The 18,388-nt window shown below is 38.8% G+C and overlaps 1 protein-coding gene across 1 annotated transcript in view; it reads left to right on the plus strand.

Moving 5' to 3' along the window:
* The window catches only part of LOC103508629 (protein slit-like), a 159,400-nt gene that overhangs the window by 105,850 nt on the left and 35,162 nt on the right, over positions 1 to 18,388 (plus strand). Inside the window, exons 8-11 of the mRNA XM_026823187.1 lie at positions 912 to 983; positions 2,865 to 2,936; positions 12,456 to 12,527; positions 16,216 to 16,287. Coding sequence (XP_026678988.1) covers positions 912 to 983; positions 2,865 to 2,936; positions 12,456 to 12,527; positions 16,216 to 16,287 — 288 coding nt within the window. The remainder of the gene's footprint in view (positions 1 to 911; positions 984 to 2,864; positions 2,937 to 12,455; positions 12,528 to 16,215; positions 16,288 to 18,388) is intronic.

Genomic DNA, 18,388 nt, shown 5'->3' on the forward strand with positions numbered 1-18,388 from the left:
CTCTCCCTCCTCTCTGTTGATATTTTTGTGCATCCCGAATTGTGGTTACTGCGGTTTGCATAACGTATACGACCGTCCGGAACACCTTTTTACCCCAAAACCCCCCAAAAAACTTCTCATTTCATTTTCGGATTCCGAAACCGTTCTCAAGGATTGAGGTTTCCTAAACATTCCCTTATTTTCTTTCGTCACCTTTTTGTTCCTCTGCTCTCTCCTCCTTGTCTCCTCTTCTTTTCTAATGTCATGTCCCTCTTCCTCTTTGGAGGGTACCTATCTATCCTTTATCTGGGTCGTTCACTGTCAGAGGATGTACGTATTATTGCGTATATCTATGTTTATTGTCCATACTCGGTCAGAGAATGTAAAATGTCCAACTGAGACCTTCATACCATTCATACCTGAGGAAATAACCGCAATTCCCTCTCCTTCTCTATCCCTTTCCTTCCTCGTTCTTCCTCTCCTTTTCCCCCTTTCCGTCTTCTGGTCAGGATGTGTTTTAATTTAATTTCGAACAAGCATTTCTTTTATTTGAATCCACATGTTTGAATTTAGAGTATAATCGTATAATGTTGTCACCGCAAGGATATTTCAGGTTCGTATTCCTCAGTTCATCGAGAAAAGTGTCCTGTGTTTTTAAAATGGCCGGACAAACTCATCTCTGGAATGAGTTCACCCCGAATTAGATAGCCCAGACTGGTACTCGTATATGTCTAGACAGTCATTTGCCAGGCCGACAACCAAGCATAACTTGATGTAGATTTAAATGACCATCTATCCTCAGTAGGCACATGTAACTATATTTAAGAAAACCATTTTTGTTCTCCTAATTTTTGTGCAGCAAATGTAACACATTCACCATTTTACTTTGAATTCTACCTGTTTTTAATTCCAATGTTTGTTTTGTTTTTCAGTGATCTGAGCAAGAATCAAATTTCCAAAGTCGCAGTCGACGCCTTTCAAGGATTGAAATCTCTGACATCATTGTAAGTACTTGAAATTTCCGGAAATTAGGAATGCTTACACGTAAAAAACCTTTCGAACATAAAAACAAGTAGCTAGGTATAAAACTTATTTTCTAAAATATTAAAAAAGCCATAGCGTAGACGAATATGTAGCTACGTATGTTGGGTAATATAAAGTAGAGCGTCAAAACCAGTGATTGAGTAACTGCAGAATATTCTTGAAAATCTTGAATTCGAAATTAGGAATGCTTACATGTAAAGACATTTCGAACATAAAAACAAGTAGCTGGGTATAAAACTTATTTTCTAAAATATTAAAAAGCCATAGCGTAGACGAATGTGTAGCTACGTATGTTAGGTAATATAAAGTAGAGCGCGGTTTGGAATATACAACTTTTACGACAAGATTTTCTACTTTGAAAATACGTTTCCAATCCGTCACATACCGTTGAATGGGGTAACTTGAATTGAACTAGGAGAAAATTTCAGGGGACAGTGACGCAGCAAGCCTCGAACCGAATAACCCATCTATATAAATAAAATTGTAGATTTGTCTGTACATTGCTTAGAATCGTGAAATTTTTAGTTATTCTTACTCCTTATGCATCCACCTAAACCAATCATGCTACAAATAAGTCAGCTAAGTTAAGGTTTGTTGAGCTGAGCACTGTGGAAGAACATGCCACGAACACTTCCTCAAAAGAGCTGCGGAAAATTCAAATTTAGCGTGCTATTCCTGACTGAGGATTCAAATTACATATTTGTGAAAACATGTTCGTTCTGTGCACGCGCGCGCATAGTATATTCAAAATTATCACAGCGCGCAGGACACAACGAATAAATGCGGCCCCAACGGAGTCCCTGATTAGGCTTTTCTTATGAGTGTTCCTTCACGGGAATGAAAATTAGAAGGCCAAAGTTACCCCGTGTTACGCTACTCAAGTTTCCTATTTCCCATACTTCTAGTAAACTCTTACGTCTCTAGTAAACTTAAACCCGCAATTCTTGCAGAGTTTATTATGCGAGTATTGTGTTTTGGTGTTTAGGTTTGAATGTATCAAACTTGGAGTACATACGTTGCGTTTGAAACTTTTAAAATTGAGGTACCTTACTGGAATTTATATACTTACGTACTTTGTAGAAACTGTTTAAGGTGTTTTGAGCTTTTGAGTGAACTTACTTATTAATCTGTTTCTATTTGAGTGTGTCAGACATAGGTAGGCATTATTAAAGTTTTATTTAGAGAAAGTTAAAGGATTTAATTGCAAACTATCTCCATTAGTTTTGCACATTCTTTTCTTAACATATTGTCTCTTCTTTCTGTTTCACAGGACGCTGAACAACAACAACCTGACCTATCTACCTGACGGAGTATTCGCGGAGCTGTTCCGTCTTCGCACGCTGAGGATCTCCGAGAACAGTTTCATCTGTGACTGCCACCTCTCCTGGCTGCACAGGTGGCTCAAACGGTACCCGCGGCTTGGCCTGTACACCAAGTGTTTCGCGCCGTCCCATATCAAGGGCCAGAATATCCTGGATATACCCGAACATGAGTTCAAATGCTCAGGTGAGTTTGAAGACAATGCTCAGGTGAGTTTGAAGACAATGCCCAGATCAGTTTGAGGACAATGCTCATGGATGAGAAGTTTGAGGACAATGCTCAGGTGATTTTGAGTTCAAATGCTCAGGAGAGTTTGAGGACAATGTGTTCGAGGGGTCCTCGACATTGGCCGAGTTGTGGAAGTGAATTGGTCTCCTTTGGGACTGAGGATAGAGATTTTCTGAATCTAGGCTGCCCGAAGGTGTCCGCTAAAGATCAAAAGGTTTGGAATTGGGCTGAGGTATTCCACTAGGTACAGTCAGTCAGAATATTGGCAATAACTCTAAAATTTTGTGTTTCAGGGTCCTCTATGGAAACAAGATCAAAGATTTACCGGGAGGAGTGTTCCACGGACTTCCATCCCTACAACTCCTGTAAGTATACCCACGGACTTTAATCCCTACAACTCCTGTAAGTATACCCACGGACTTTCATCCCTACAACTCCTGTAAGTATACCCACGGACTTTCATCCCTACAACTCCGAGGGGCTAGAAGATAATGCCCAATAAATCCGTGCCTTTCATATCATATTTTATTGTTCCTAATTGTCACTCGGTAATTTATCACGCTTTGCAAGAAATTCGAAATTCGTTGCGGTCAATTTATTGGCAATTGTGAGCAATTTTTTATTATTTTCTGCCATGACTACCTACTTGGAATTTTAGATACCTGAAAAACAAAACTAGGTATTGAAATAATTTCCATTTATTTTATTCCTAAGGTCGGTATCAGTAGTAGTCAGTAAAGTCTTACCAGCGAGATCAGTTCAGTGTACAACGATTGACCGAAATTGGCATTGATCGTAGATTGTTTTGGGCAAGACTACTTGTCTTATTTTTGTACTACAAAAATGAAGTTCCATAGAGTCCATAAGTTCAGTAAAAAAGTATGTAAAGGTAGTAAATGAGTAAGTCGATATCAAGAAAAAGTTAACTCTCCAAATTTTATTGGGTTGAAATTTTAAAACGGTTTTGTGGTCAGTGGTCACATATTGGACCTAATCAATTAAACTCAAAGAGTAAGTATAATAAGGATGTAATTAATTATTATCAATGGAGGAACCAGACAACCTCCGAAGTTGTAAAATTTCAAGAATTTCTCCCAGCAAAATCGCTTCATTTTGAATAGATTTTTTTACATATTTTAAGTTGCAATGTATTTTTCTATCAAAATAAGTAAGTAAATGGGTAGGTACAACTTGTGAACTTTTATTCCTTAGGAACTACATATTACCTATTGCTATAGGGATCTATGCTGCGGCTACAAATGACCAAGTTGTAATTCGTAGTTCACATGTCACACAGTCATGAATCAAATAATTCTGATTAATGTTATTATTTTATTTCCCCCAACTGCTTATGAGAAATTAATAGAGTGTGGTATGCAGCTACAAATGAGTTTATTTTCCTAGTTCTAGAGGTCATAGTCATACAACCTACTTACATATTGTCATGTTCGCTATTATTCATCCAAGACCAATAAGACCATATCTCACACTGCCGAAATGTAAATTGGTGGTATTGGTTAGGGTTGCCTTTGCCTGTTGTAACCCATTTCCTGGACAACGAGCAAAGAAAAGGGATTCCGGATTTTACCCGATTCATCAATGACATGAATTTTGTAGACAATCTTGTTGATTTACTGCGCTCTTTTGAGTTTGTTGTACATTTTCTAAATTTTGTTGTCTTCAAAGAATGACTTACTTTGCGATGTTATCAATTTAAATGTGTCCTATGCTCATGTTTTACTATGATACTATGTGTGTAGATGACTCCCTTGGAAAATGTTCACATATCACTTTCTGATTTGCAGGTCCTGTTGAGAAGGTTTTACTATGATACATGTTTTACTATGATACTATGTGTGTAGATGACTCCCTTGGAAAATGTTCACATATCACTTTCTGATTTGCAGGTCCTGTTGAGAAGATGTTTTACTATGATACTATGTGTGTAGATGACTCCCTTGGAAAATGTTCACATATCACTTTCTGATTTGCAGGTCCTGTTGAGAAGCCTACAGGGGAATGTGCTGCTGAACCATCCTGCCCACATCCGTGCAGATGTGCTGATGGCATTGTGGATTGCAGGGAGAAGGGCCTCAACAAAGTGCCCATCCTGCTACCAGAAGCCACCACGGAACTGTAAGTAATTCATATTCCTAGAAATGGGAAAAAATGTATGTAGGATTGAAGATAATGTAAAATTTACCTTCCTTCATAGAGTTTATAGACACTTCGTACAAATGTGAAATATATCTCTGCAGTTTAAGTCTAAGCCCAGGCATAGCGAGCGAGTTCTTTCAGCTTCAAAGAAGGTGTTAATGAAAGTTACACAGACCAAAGTGTTGGGTTAGTGTTACAAGAGCCACATTTTGCGGCGAGTTCTTTCAGCTTCAAAGAAGGTGTCAATGAAAGTTACACAGACCAAAGTGTTGGGTTAGTGTTACAAGAGCCACATTTTGCATTTTCAAATTTTAATTTAAATGGGCTTTGAACCAGTACCTATATGGTGTCGATCGATCGTGTCGACAAGGTGAGTTATAGAGCCAGAGTGTGCAGGCTCGTATAGAACTAATTTTTGAAAGTGAAATAAATACAGTGAAAGGGAAAAAGAGAAACTAGAGGAAGGGAGAATTTCAAAATGTTTTGCTCCTACTGTACAAAATAATGTACAATCATATTTTCATGAAATTTCTTGCAAATAGGTACTCCTTTACTCGTACATATCTAACAATTTCAAGAGATGGACAAATAGATCTAGGTCAATTTCAATTTGAAAGCCCTTATTTGGATTCAACTTGTGATGGTCATCTTATCTAAAATCCAGGAACACACACACTAACTCATTTCTTGCCACTTTCAATTTGAATTCTGGCACTTACTTACTTTACGTGTCCAGGGTCACCAAACAAATGCCGTCATATTGAGTCCTGCCAGTGCTGCACGACTGTTATCGCAGAAAATGAAGATGTCGCGTCATTCGCGACCATTTTGATTGACGCGCGACGGCGCCATATATAAATATTGGATTATGTTGTAGCAAGTTATATTGATATCCCTGGCGAAACTATCAGATATGTAGATATGTTTTCAAACTTGAGGTAATTTAATGTATATACCCTAAAGGATAAGGCCGGCCACTGACTGTCAGGTAGATCTGACAGGTACAGCTGAACAGGTCCGCCTGTCAGGTCTACCTGATACCTGATGGGCACACACAATATCGGCCGTGTGGCCGGCCTAAATGACGTAAAATAGGTCGTTTTGAAATGACTTCCCCAAATGCCAAAACTGCCAAAAATCTTCCCTCTGGAACGCGGCTTCTGAAGAGGTCCAATTAAAGTTGCAAGTTTATCACGAAAATTGTTCTTTTTTTTCGGTTTAATGACAGGCGATTTATTCGGATCAGGTCGCGATGTCGCGTCATTCGCGACCATTTTGATTGACGCGCGACGGCGCCATATATAAATATTGGATTATGTTGTTGTAAGTTATATTGATATCCCCGGCGAAACTATCAGATATGTAGATATGCTTTCAAACTTGAGGTAATTTAATGTACCCTGAAGGATAAGGCCGGCCACTGACTGTCAGGTAGATCTGACAGGTACAGATGAACAGATCCGCCTGTCAGGTCTACCTGATACCTGATGGGCACACACAATATCGGCCGTGAGTGGCCGGCCTAAATGACCTAAAGTTCAAAGTAGTTTGTTTTGAAATGACATCCCCAAATGCCAAAACTGCCAAAAATCTTCCCTCTGGAACGTGGCTTCTGAAGAGGTCCAATTAAAGTTGCAAGTTTATCACGAAAATTGTTCTTTTTTTTCGGTTTAATGACAGGCGATTTATTCGGATATTATTTGTTTGTTATCTATTGATGTGTCTAGACCAAGAGCTTATTTGGGTTAATTAAAGAAACGAAGAAAAAAAGTTCCAACTTACCTAATCCAACTTTCATGTTAACAGGGGATTGAATTTAAAATAAAACTTTTGAGTCGAACACTTGACTAACTTCTCTCCTCCTCCTTCTCCTCCCCCTCCTCCTCTTCCTTCTTCTCTTCCTCTCATTCCTTCTTTTCTACCTCCGTTTCCTTTATTCCCACACACTGTGTAGTTTTCTCTAATTCTTCCTTCTCCTCTTCCTCTTATTCCTTCTTTTCTACCTCCGTTTCCTTTATTCCCACACACTGTGTAGTTTTCTCTAAGTTTTCTTTAGTTTGAAGTGGTTTATTTATTCCGTTTTGACATGATACCCAGTATAACTATAGTATTCTACGGCAGGTATCATTTGAAACAGGGATATATTGAACATAACAAAGAAACCCTCAATTAATATATTATCTGTTTATTTGATTTCAGACGGTTGGAGCAGAATGATATTACGGAGCTGCCACCCAAGGCCTTCGCTAACTACAAGCGATTACGAAGAATGTAAGGAAATTTTATGTAGGACTAGATAGAAATAGATAAATGGAACATAACAAAGAAACCCTCAATTAATATATTATCTGTTTATTTGATTTCAGACGGTTGGAGCAGAATGATATTACAGAGCTGCCACCCAAGGCCTTCGCTAACTACAAGCGATTACGAAGAATGTAAGGAAATTTTATGTAGGACTAGATAGAAATAGATAAATAGTAACACGTATCTATTATCTGGTAGTCTGGTACTCATGTCATCCAGTAAATCCAAATTGCCTTCGAAAACTTATTTACCGAAATCATCTTAGGTCTCTATAGAGAACTGATATGTTTCTCTACGACAAAATTGTTTTGTAATGTAATTTGAGGTCTTTTAATTCGCGACTTTGTTTTGCGTTTTTCATCAACCCCTATTTGTTTTCCTCTATGTCCTTTTCTGTCCTGTAGAATCCTAGACTGACAAACTGTTACACACTGTGTCTAGACTCTAGAGAATCAACTGTTCCCTATGTGACAACCTGTATGCTTCCTGTATTCAAAAGAAAAAAAGTAAAATTACCGTATGCAAATCCTTTGAACGTATTAAAAAACAAGGCCCTTGTTTTTCAGGACAAATGTTCAAAGAAGAAGAAAGAGAAAAGGAAGTAAGCGTAAAAGGAAAAGAAGGAAGGAGGAGAAGAGGTTAAAGAGAATGAAAAAAGGGAGGAGAAAAACTTAAAAAAAGAGAACGGGGGGTGTAAAAGGTACAGAAGAGAAAGTAGTGGGAGAGGAATGGAGTGGAAAATAGAACAAAGAAGAGGACGAAGGAAAAGTGAAACCGAGTCATTGGCAGACAAAACAGTGTTGTCAAACGTAAAGTGATATATTGACTTTATAAAGTAACATATGCCTCAGTTACCTCAGTAATTCCTGAACTTTACATATATAAAATGGGATTACAGCATCAGTCTTTGGAGAGCTCTTGGCTTTATGCATAGGTACCTTAGGTAAATCTATAAAAGGAAAGTTTCCCAAATGAATGTTTCTTTGAAAGTTCTTATTCCTACGTACGAGTATGTTGTTGACAACATAATAAGAAAATTTCTCAAAGTTCTCTCTCTGTGACGTGTCAACCATTTGATTGGTTCTGACAGTTTTAGCCTTTCCTTGCCCTACCACAAAAATTCTCACAGTCTTATTCTCACAGTTCTTTGCCACAAAGATTCTCAAGCTACAAGAGCTGGACTATGGCAATCTAGAGGTGATGCTGTGAGCCATAACTCTATCGTGAAAAACGAAGCGAAGTCATAAATCACGAGGTTCCACGAAACCTCACCATCCCCTGTAGGTGTTTTCGCGTATGTTGTTGACAACATAATAAGAAATTTCTCTAAGTTCTCTCTCTGTGACGTGTCAACCATTTGATTGGTTCTGACAGTTTTAGCCTTTCCTTGCCCTGCCACAAAAATTCTCACGGTTTTATTCTCACAGTTCTTTGCCACAAAGATTCTCAAGCTACCAGAGCTGGACTATAGATCTAGAGGTGAAGCTGTGAGCCATAACTCTATCGTGAAAAACGAAGCGAAGTCATAAATCACGAGGTTCCACGAAACCTCACCATCCCCTGTAGGTGTTTCTAAGTGTTGAATTATTGAGAAAAACTGGTGTGTTTTAAGAGGGAGAGAGAGAGAGAGAGCGGAATGTTATTGTTTTATTCAGAGATAAAAATAGAAAAGAAAGGATTAAGATATTAATATTGCAAACTTTTACAAGATTGGAAGGAATAACCAGTTGTCTCAGAATCTCTGAAATGATCCGCGATGTTGGAAATTTGGTAGCCAGCTACATATGTCTAGCTGCTCTAGCTGATGAGTTGTAACGTGAACGAAACGCGTCCTAGGCTGCCCGAAGGTGTCCGCTAAAGATCAAAAGGTTTGAAATTAGGCTGAGTTATTCTACTAGTTACAGTCAGTCCGAATATTGGCAATAACTCTAAAATTTTGTGTTTCAGGGTCCTCTATGGAAACAAGATCAAAGATTTACCGGGAGGAGTGTTCCACGGATGAATTTTACCCTTGAGCTATTGTAACAGCATACTGTTCAACACCTAGGTGTAATAAATTCTTAGGTGCCATATAGAGGTAGGTGGATAATTGAAATTTGAATAGTGTCGCATACCAGTATTCTTGATCTTGCTCTGCTGTTGTACCGTTAACAAAGGCAGTTGCATAAAATAATGTCAACGTGTTAGGAGTTCTTTACCGTTACAATGAGGTCCAGAAGCCATATTCTTTTGAACACTTAAACATTGATTTGAATAATCTCGGCAATCCTATGATAATGTGAGAGTTCTATGAGATGTTAAAGCTAACATTGTACACATGCCTGTTGCTCCAAGATAAGGGCTAAAGGTTTATTAAAGGATAGATCCCATATACGAGCACGCACAAATGTACTTGACCCGAGTACAGAGAACAGGGGGGTGTAAAAGGTACAGAAGAGAAAGTAGTGGGAGAGGAATGGAGTGGAAAATAGAACAAAGAAGAGGACGAAGGAAAAGTGAAAGCATATAATAAGAAAGAAGGAGGAAAAGGAATGACAGAGAATAGAGGGAGAAATATAAAGTGCATGGCGTGAGAACAGGGGGTGTAAAAGGTACAGAAGAGAAAGTAGTGGGAGAGGAATGGAGTGGAAAATAGAACAAAAAAGGGGACGAAGGAAAAGTGAAAGCATATAATAAGAAAGAAGGAGGAAAAGGAATGACAGAGAATAGAGGGAGAAATATAAAGTGCATGGCGGATAAGTATAATAAGAAAGAAGGAGGAAAAGGAATGACAGAGAATAGAGGGAGAAATATAAAGTGCATGGCGTTTGTTTTTTTACGTGAATGAAGCTCATGTTGATGTCTAGACGTAAAGTACCTCCATAGTAAACAACGCAGGTTTATGACAAATTGGAAACGAAAAGCGAAAGCATAATGGACTTGATGATAAAATATGAGGATGTGCATGGAATGCGAAACAGGGAGTCTAGACGTAAAGTACCTCCATAGTAAACAATGCAAGTTTATGACAAATTGGAAACGAAAAGCGAAAGCATAATGGACTTGATGATAAAATATGAGGATGTGCATGGAATACGAAACAGGAAATTTCTTGACACCGAGGACCGAGGATAAACAGAACAGAGTATCTAGTGAAAGGAAAAGTTCAGAGCAAAATAATAATAGAGCAAAAGGACTGAAAAGTCCCTTTACTCCAGCAGTAGGCTACTACTATTATTATTGTGGTCAAATTCTCAAATTATATTGAGGATAAAATTCCCCTTGACACCGAGGATAAACAGAACAGAGTATCTAGTGAAAGGAAAAGTTCAGAGCAAAATAATAATAGAGCAAAAGGACTGAAAAGTCCCTTTACTCCAGCAGTAGGCTACTACTATTATTATTGTGGTCAAATTCTCAAATTATATTGAGGATAAAATTCCATACCTCGGCTAGGATTGAACCCACGCCCTCCTGTTTACCAGGCGAGCGTCTTGACCATTACACCACCGAGGCAGGTGGTGTAATGGTCAAAACGTTTTCAAAATGTCTTGCCTACAACAGGAGCACAGGACGAAAATTGACTGATTTGACAAAGAGCATTATACTTGGCGTACTCCCTAGGCTCTAGGCACCAAATATGTATGTACCTTCTTCCTACGTATTCATTCGGCCCATCTTCCCCAAAACTTGTTATATTCCCCCAGGCCTGTTAACAGGAAACCCGGGTTTGACCACCAATGGATACTTTTCTTCCCCCCCTCTCTCCCTCCTCTCTGTTGATATTTTTGTGCATCCCGAATTGTGGTTACTGCGGTTTGCATAACGTATACGACCGTCCGGAACACCTTTTTACCCCAAAACCCCCCAAAAAACTTCTCATTTCATTTTCGGATTCCGAAACCGTTCTCAAGGATTGAGGTTTCCTAAACATTCCCTTATTTTCTTTCGTCACCTTTTTGTTCCTCTGCTCTCTCCTCCTTTTCTCCTCTTCTTTCCTAATGTAATGTCCCTCTTCCTCTTTGGAGGGTACCTTCCTATCCTTTATCGCGAAACAGGAAATTCCTTGACACCGAGGATAAACAGAACAGAGTATCTAGTGAAGGGAAAAGTTCAGAGCAAAAGTGAAAACGTTTTCAAAATGTCTTGCCTACAACAGGAGCACAGGACGAAAATTGACTCAATTGACAAAGAGTATTATACTTGGCGTACTCCCTAGGCTCTAGGCACCAAATATGTATGTACCTTCTTCCTACGTATTCATTCGGCCCATCTTCCCCAAAACTTGTTATCTTCCCCCAGGCCTGTTAACAGGAAATACGGGTTTGACCACCAATGGATACTTTTCTCTCTACCCCCCCACCCCTCTCCCTCCTCTCTGTTGATATTTTTGTGCATCCCGAATTGTGGTTACTGCGGTTTGCATAACGTATACGACCGTCCGGAACACCTTTTTACCCCAAAACCCCCCAAAAAACTTCTCATTTCATTTTCGGATTCCGAAACCGTTCTCAAGGATTGAGGTTTCCTAAACATTCCCTTATTTTCTTTCGTCACCTTTTTGTTCCTCTGCTCTCTCCTCCTTTTCTCCTCTTCTTTCCTAATGTAATGTCCCTCTTCCTCTTTGGAGGGTACCTTCCTATCCTTTATCTGGGTCATTCACTGTCAGAGGATGTACGTATTAAATGTATGTTTCGTATATCTATGTTTATTGTCCATACTCGTTCAGGGAATGTAAAATGTCCAACAGAGACCTTCATACCATTCATACCTGAGGAAATAACCGCAATTCCCTCTCCTTCTCTATCCCTTTCCTTCCTCGTTCTTCCTCTCCTTTTCCCCCTTTCCGTCTTCTGGTCAGGATGTGTTTTAATTTAATTTCGAACAAGCATTTCTTTTATTTGAATCCACATGTTTGAATTTAGAGTATAATCGTATAATGTTGTCACCGCAAGGATATTTCAGGTTCGTATTCCTCAGTTCATCGAGAAAAGTGTCCTGTGTTTTTAAAATGGCCGGACAAACTCATCTCTGGAATGAGTTCACCCCGAATTAGATAGCCCAGACTGGTACTCGTATATGTCTAGACTACTGTTGTCACCGCAAGGATATTTCAGGTTCGTACTCCTCAGTTCATCGAGAAAAGTGTCCTGTGTTTTTTAAAATGGCCGGACAAACTCATCTCTGGAATGAGTTCACCCCGAATTAGATAGCCCAGACTGGTACTCGTATATGTCTGGACAGTCATTTGTCAGGCCGACAACCAAGCATAACTTGATGTAGATTTAAATGATCCTCAGTAGGCACATGTAACTATATTTAAGAAAACCATTTTTGTTCTCCTAACCATTTTTGTTCTTTTGTGCAGCAAATCTAACACATTCACCATTTTACTTTGAATTCTACCTGTTTTTAATTCCAACGTTTGTTTTGTTTTTCAGTGACCTGAGCAAGAATCAAATTTCCAAAGTCGCAGTCGACGCCTTTCAAGGATTGAAATCTCTGACATCATTGTAAGTACTTGAAATTTCCGTTTATGACCGAGTATTTAACTTGAGCTGGTGGGGATGCCAAAGCTCTCACGTTAGTTTCTTCAATTCTTCACATTAGTGGAGATGTCAAAATTCCCAAATTGTTTTTACTTTTCTTATAACACGGTAAATGGAAGCTTTCATCTGGGGACTAATTCTTTTCTTTGATGCCGTGAGACATAGCAAGGTCCATTTATAATGGTACCCTATTATACCACCAAACCCCGAGGACCTTACAATCCTTACATGTATAGCTGTGTACTTCTTCATTCTATCCAGGGAAAAAGCTAATAACCCCTGGGGGCTGGGGGTTTGAGGTCGCTTTCATCTGGGGACTAATTCTTTTCTTTGATGCCGTGGGACATAGCAAGGTCCATTTAAAATGATACCCTATTATACCACCAAACCCCGAGGGCCTTACAATCCTTACATGTATAGCTGTGTACTTCTTCATTCTATCCAGGGAAAAAGCTAATAACCCCTGGGGGCTGAGGGTTTGAGGTATACGTAGAACGTACAATCGGGAAAGTTCCGCGAAAAACTTACCGGATTTTTTCCCCCATATTTGAAACTTTACGGAATTTTTTCCCCGCATTAAAAGTGGTACAATCGGGAAAGTTCCGCGAAAAACTTACCGGATTTTTTCCCCCATATTTGAAACTTTACGGAATTTTTTCCCCGCATTAAAAGTATCCTCAAGTAACAGGTGCTGTGAGTCATTTCTGCAAATGAAAGTCTCTGTTTGAGTCTCATAATTCTTCCAATATAGTCCTTTTATTTCTCGAACCTCATGCTTAATGCTCTACCATGGCGAGGTAAATTGAGTCATAAGGTAATTTGAGCTACACGCGATAGGCCAATAAAAGTACAATCGGGAAAGTTCCGCGAAAAACTTACCGGATTTTTTTCCCCATATTTGAAACTTTACGGAATTTTTTCCCCGCATTAAAAGTCCTTGAGACAAGTGGCGCGAAGAAAATTTCTGTTTTTCATTAAGATGTTTACATATGACTGGAGGCTACGAGTAGTCTAACCTCCGTATATCCTTAACGTAACATATTCCTTCCTATTTCCTCCCCTTCATCCCGGCTTCCCTCCCTTAGTCCTTAATATTCCCTCTGCCTCCTACTCTCCCTCCCTTCTTGCTTCTTTAAACCCCCTTTCTTCCTTTCTCTCCCTCCGTTTCCCTTCTCCTCTTCCTCCTTTTCTTCTTGGGAAAAGTAGAAAACTTTTTTTTCATTCTCCCTCCTCGAAACTCGTTTTTAATTTTATACAGGGTGTTTACATTTTCTTTTATTTGAAAAAGGTTGACTACTGTACAGTGTACACGAATGGAGGATCAGTAAAATTGGTTTTTACGTGTCTATGTCTACAATAACCTTAAAATTTTGCAAACAGGACGATTTGAAATATGTAGAACCTACCTTTCTTTTTCAATTCACCCAATTTCTTTGTGATTTTAAAGTTTCATTTCTTTGGACCATCCTGTATGGGATAAAAAAAGTAACCAAAGTACTTGAGGAAAAACGCGAAGGTTTCCAAGGTTTGATTTTCATGTTTATTAATATTTAAGTAATCGTTCTACCTTTCCTTCCCTACTCTACCCTCTCCGTCTCCCTCTTTCTTTCTCTCTCTCTCTCTCTCCCTCCCTCTGTCTCTCTCTCTCTCTCTCTCTCTCTCTCTTGCTCTCTGACTTTTCATATTATTAGACCTAGGCATCCCTTTGCCAAATTGATCATCTTTACTTCGAAGTCCTACTGAAGCTGAAGAAGTAGGTAGCAAATAATTTCTTTGTCTGGGGGTCTCTTTTACTCACTCACATCTCTCTTCCTCTCTCTCCCCCCCTCCCTATATCTATTATCTGGTAGTCTGGTACTCATGTCATCCAGTAAATCCAAATTGCCTTCAAAAACTTATTTACCGAAATCATCTTAGGTCTCTATAGAGAACTGATATGTTTCTCTGCGACAAAATTGTTTTGTAATGTAATTTGGGGTCTTCTAATTCGCGACTTTGTTTTGTGTTTTTCATCAACCTCTATTTGTTTTCCTCTGTCTTCTTTCCTCTATGTCCTTTTTTGCCCTGTAGAATCCTAGACTGACAAACTGTTACACACTGTGTCTAGAGAATCAACTGTTCCCTCTGTGACAACCTGTATGCTTCCTGTATCTAGGTCTCTATAGAGAACTGATATGTTTCTCTACGACAAAATTGTTTTCTAATGTAATTTGGGGTCTTCTAATTCGCGACTTTGTTTTGCGTTTTTCATCAACCTCTATTTGTTTTCCTCTATGTCCTTTTCTGTCCTGTAGAATCCTAGACTGACAAACTGTTACACACTGTGTCTAGAGAATCAAATGTTCCCTCTGTGACAACCTGTATGCTTCCTGTATTCAAAAGAAAAAAAGTAAAATTACCGTATGCAAATCCTTTGAACGTATTAAAAAACAAGGCCTTATATGGAACTGTAGGCCAAAGGAAATTTGTGAAATTGAAATAAATACAGGGAAAGAGAAACTAGAGGAAGGGGGAATTTCAAAATGTTTTGCTCCTACTGTACAAAATAATGTACAATCATATTTTCATGAAATTTCGTGCATATAGGTACTCTTTTTTGCTCGTACATATCCGAAAATTTCAAGAGATGGACAAATAAATCTAGGTCAATTTCAATTTGAAAGCCCTTAAAGTTTGGATTCAACTTGTGATGGTCATCTTATCTAAAATCCAGGAACACACACACACTAACTCATTTCTTGCCACTTTCAATTTGAATTCTGGCACTTACCTACTTACTTTACGTGTCCAGGGTCACCAAACAAATGCCGTCATATTGAGTCCTGCCAGTGCTGCACGACTGTTATCGCAGAAAATGAAAGTCTTAATCCTCACGTGCTTGTTCAACATCACCATTGGCAGTTTGGCAGAGATTTAGACAAGATATGGAAATTTGAATGGAGAGTTTATTGCCAAAATCAGATTTCAGACACTCTAACTGCACGGGAAAAAGTAGGCATAGGACAGGAAGGCCATAGAATATGTACGTTTTTCCCCTCACAAGACCATTACTGTGTTACAATGACGAAAGAGAGCGAGTTCTTTCAGCTTCAAAGAAGGTGTTAATGAAAGTTACACAGACCAAAGTGTTGGGTTAGTGTTACAAGAGCCACATTTTGCATTTTCAAATTTTAATTTAAATGGGCTTTGAAAGTGGGCCAAAAGTTTCGACAAAAGTATATGGAACTGTAGGCCAAAGGAAAATTTTTGAAATTGAAATAAATACAGGGAAAGGGAAAAAGAGAAACTAGAGGAAGGGGGAATTTCAAAATGTTTTGCTCCTACTGTACAAAATAATGTATGTTGTGTAGCGCGAAGGACAAGAAAACCAAACCAAAATGAATGGGGGGAAAACTCACCTCGGTAGCTCTTTTGAAGGTGATTACCTGTCCTTAATTTCCTCAAGTAGACTCAGTACATAGTACATCCTTGGGGCAATGTAAGTTTCCAGATATCTAGGTTACACAGTCCCTGGGGTAATGGTGACCTCAGTATTTGTTCTGACAATTTGGTTAGTTTTACAACGGGTGGGTTACTAAGGGAAGGGAGAGCAGTTTACTTAAAAAAAAAAAAAAAAAAGCTAAATTATGTGGGGACCGAATCAGCTAACAAGATCGCTATATGACAACAACATCCAGTCGTTGGCCAATGGAACTTTTGATTCAATGAAGAGCATCCAAACGCTGTAAGTACAACTTGAAGACTACAGGGGATATAATTTAGTCGTAAAGTTTTTATCATTCCATCTGATAGAATTTAAGAACACGCACTGATGAGCATTGGTTTCTCTGGTTTCTCATTTACGACTTTTAAATCCCATGGTCCTATGGCGAGTGGATCCAGGGCTTTTTGAAATTGGCCATAAATGTGAATGAAAGGCAAAGGCACGTTCTTGATCCTTAATTTCCTCAAGTAGACTCAGTACATCCTTGGGGCATTGTAAGTTTTTCAGATATTTAGGTTACCTGTCTTGTGGTAATGGTCACCTCAGTATTTGTTCTGACATTTTGATTAGGTTTACAAGAGGTTCGTGAGGGAAAGCAGATTACTTTTTTAAATTCCTGAATTTTGTGGGGATCGAACTCAGCTAACAAGGTCATCAGTGCGTTCGGGAGATTTCCCAGTTTCTTGAGCAATAGGGTTAAAGTCTAGGGTACATAATCATAACCACCATGATCATATACATACGGGGGAATTGAATACAGGAATAGGTACCATAGTGCCATATGGTTGGAGGGTGTTGAGTTTGGTATATCGCCAGCAAAAATCATTTCCAAGATAGGCTAAACCCAGAGGGGCTAGAAGATAATGCCCAATAAATCCGTGCCTTTCATATCATATTTTATTGTTCCTAATTGTCACTCGGTAATTTATCACGCTTTGCAAGAAATTCGAAATTCGTTGCGGTCAATTTATTGGCAATTGTGAGCAATTTTTTATTATTTTCTGCCATGACTGAGCAACTGGCGAATTTTACCCTTGAGCTATTGTAACAGCATACTGTTCAACACCTAGGTGTAATAAATTCTTAGGTGCCACCTAGAGGTAGGTGGATAATTGAAATTTGAATAGTGTCGCATACCAGTATTCTTGATCTTGCTCTGCTGTTGTACCGTTAACAAAGGCAGTTTCATAAAATAATGTCAACATGTTGAGAGTTCTTTACCGTTACAATGAGGTCCAGAAGCCATATTCTTTTGAACACTTGGACTTTGATTTGAACATTCTCGGCAATCCTATGATAATGTGAGAGTTCTATGAGATGTTAAAGCTAACATTGTACACATGACTGTTGCTCCAAGATAAGGGCTAAAGGTTTATTAAAGGATAGATCCCATATACGAGCACGCACAAATGTACTTGACCCGAGTACCTAATATTAGGTACCTACTGGACCGAATGCTGAAGCTGTATTGAGTTAATTGCTTTAAGTACGTAACCACACTATGAAGTGATTGAACAACTGAATAGAGAGAGATAGATTTCATAATAAATTTCAAGTAGGTAGATTAATACAGTATACGACATATTCGAGGGATTTCCATGGATGATATCCCCACTTTTGGGTTTGAAAGACTGCTGAAGAGAGGGGTAGGCAACTCTGAAGGGAAAGAGAGAAAATGGGAGGGAGGGCGACATTCTTTTAGTTCGGAGAAAAGGAAGGAACTGGAAGGGGAAGTTATGGAAATGAAGTGAAAACCCCTCCATATCGGACATGAGAGATGAATCCCATCGGTTGAGTTGAGAGGTAGAAGTCTGATTTGTGGCGTTTATTATTCTGGCTCACTTGAACTTGGACTGTGGTAACATATTGAGTGGTTTCGACGTCCAGATTTCCCTACCTCTCCCTGTATATCTCTACCCCCCTGTATATCCCTTTACCTATGCATATGAAGTCCATAGTACTCCCCTCACTCCAACTGTCCTGTCACTCAAATTTGTACAGGGTGAAATGGAGACGGGTCACAAAAACTGAAAAGTCTCAAAACGGGAAATGGGTCTTAAAAACTGACATAATTTCATGACTTCGCTCCTTTTATGAGAGAAGTCTGCCATTAAAGCCTTTAAGAATATATATATATATATATATTGGTTTATCTGGAACTGGAATTACAGATTGGTTAAGAACTTACAAATGGTTTTAGTGAGCGACCTTGTATATTGTAATGAACATGTAAATATACAAAATTGTATACAAGAAGTGTGAAATGCTGATTTGTGTATTTACATAATAGCTAACTTGTCTTCCTATCTCTCTCTATCCTGCAACTGTTGTTACCGTGTAA

The sequence above is a fragment of the Diaphorina citri genome, unplaced genomic scaffold (assembly GCF_000475195.1).
Source record: "Diaphorina citri unplaced genomic scaffold, Diaci psyllid genome assembly version 1.1 scaffold418, whole genome shotgun sequence".
Classification (NCBI taxonomy): Eukaryota; Metazoa; Arthropoda; class Insecta; order Hemiptera; family Psyllidae; genus Diaphorina; species Diaphorina citri.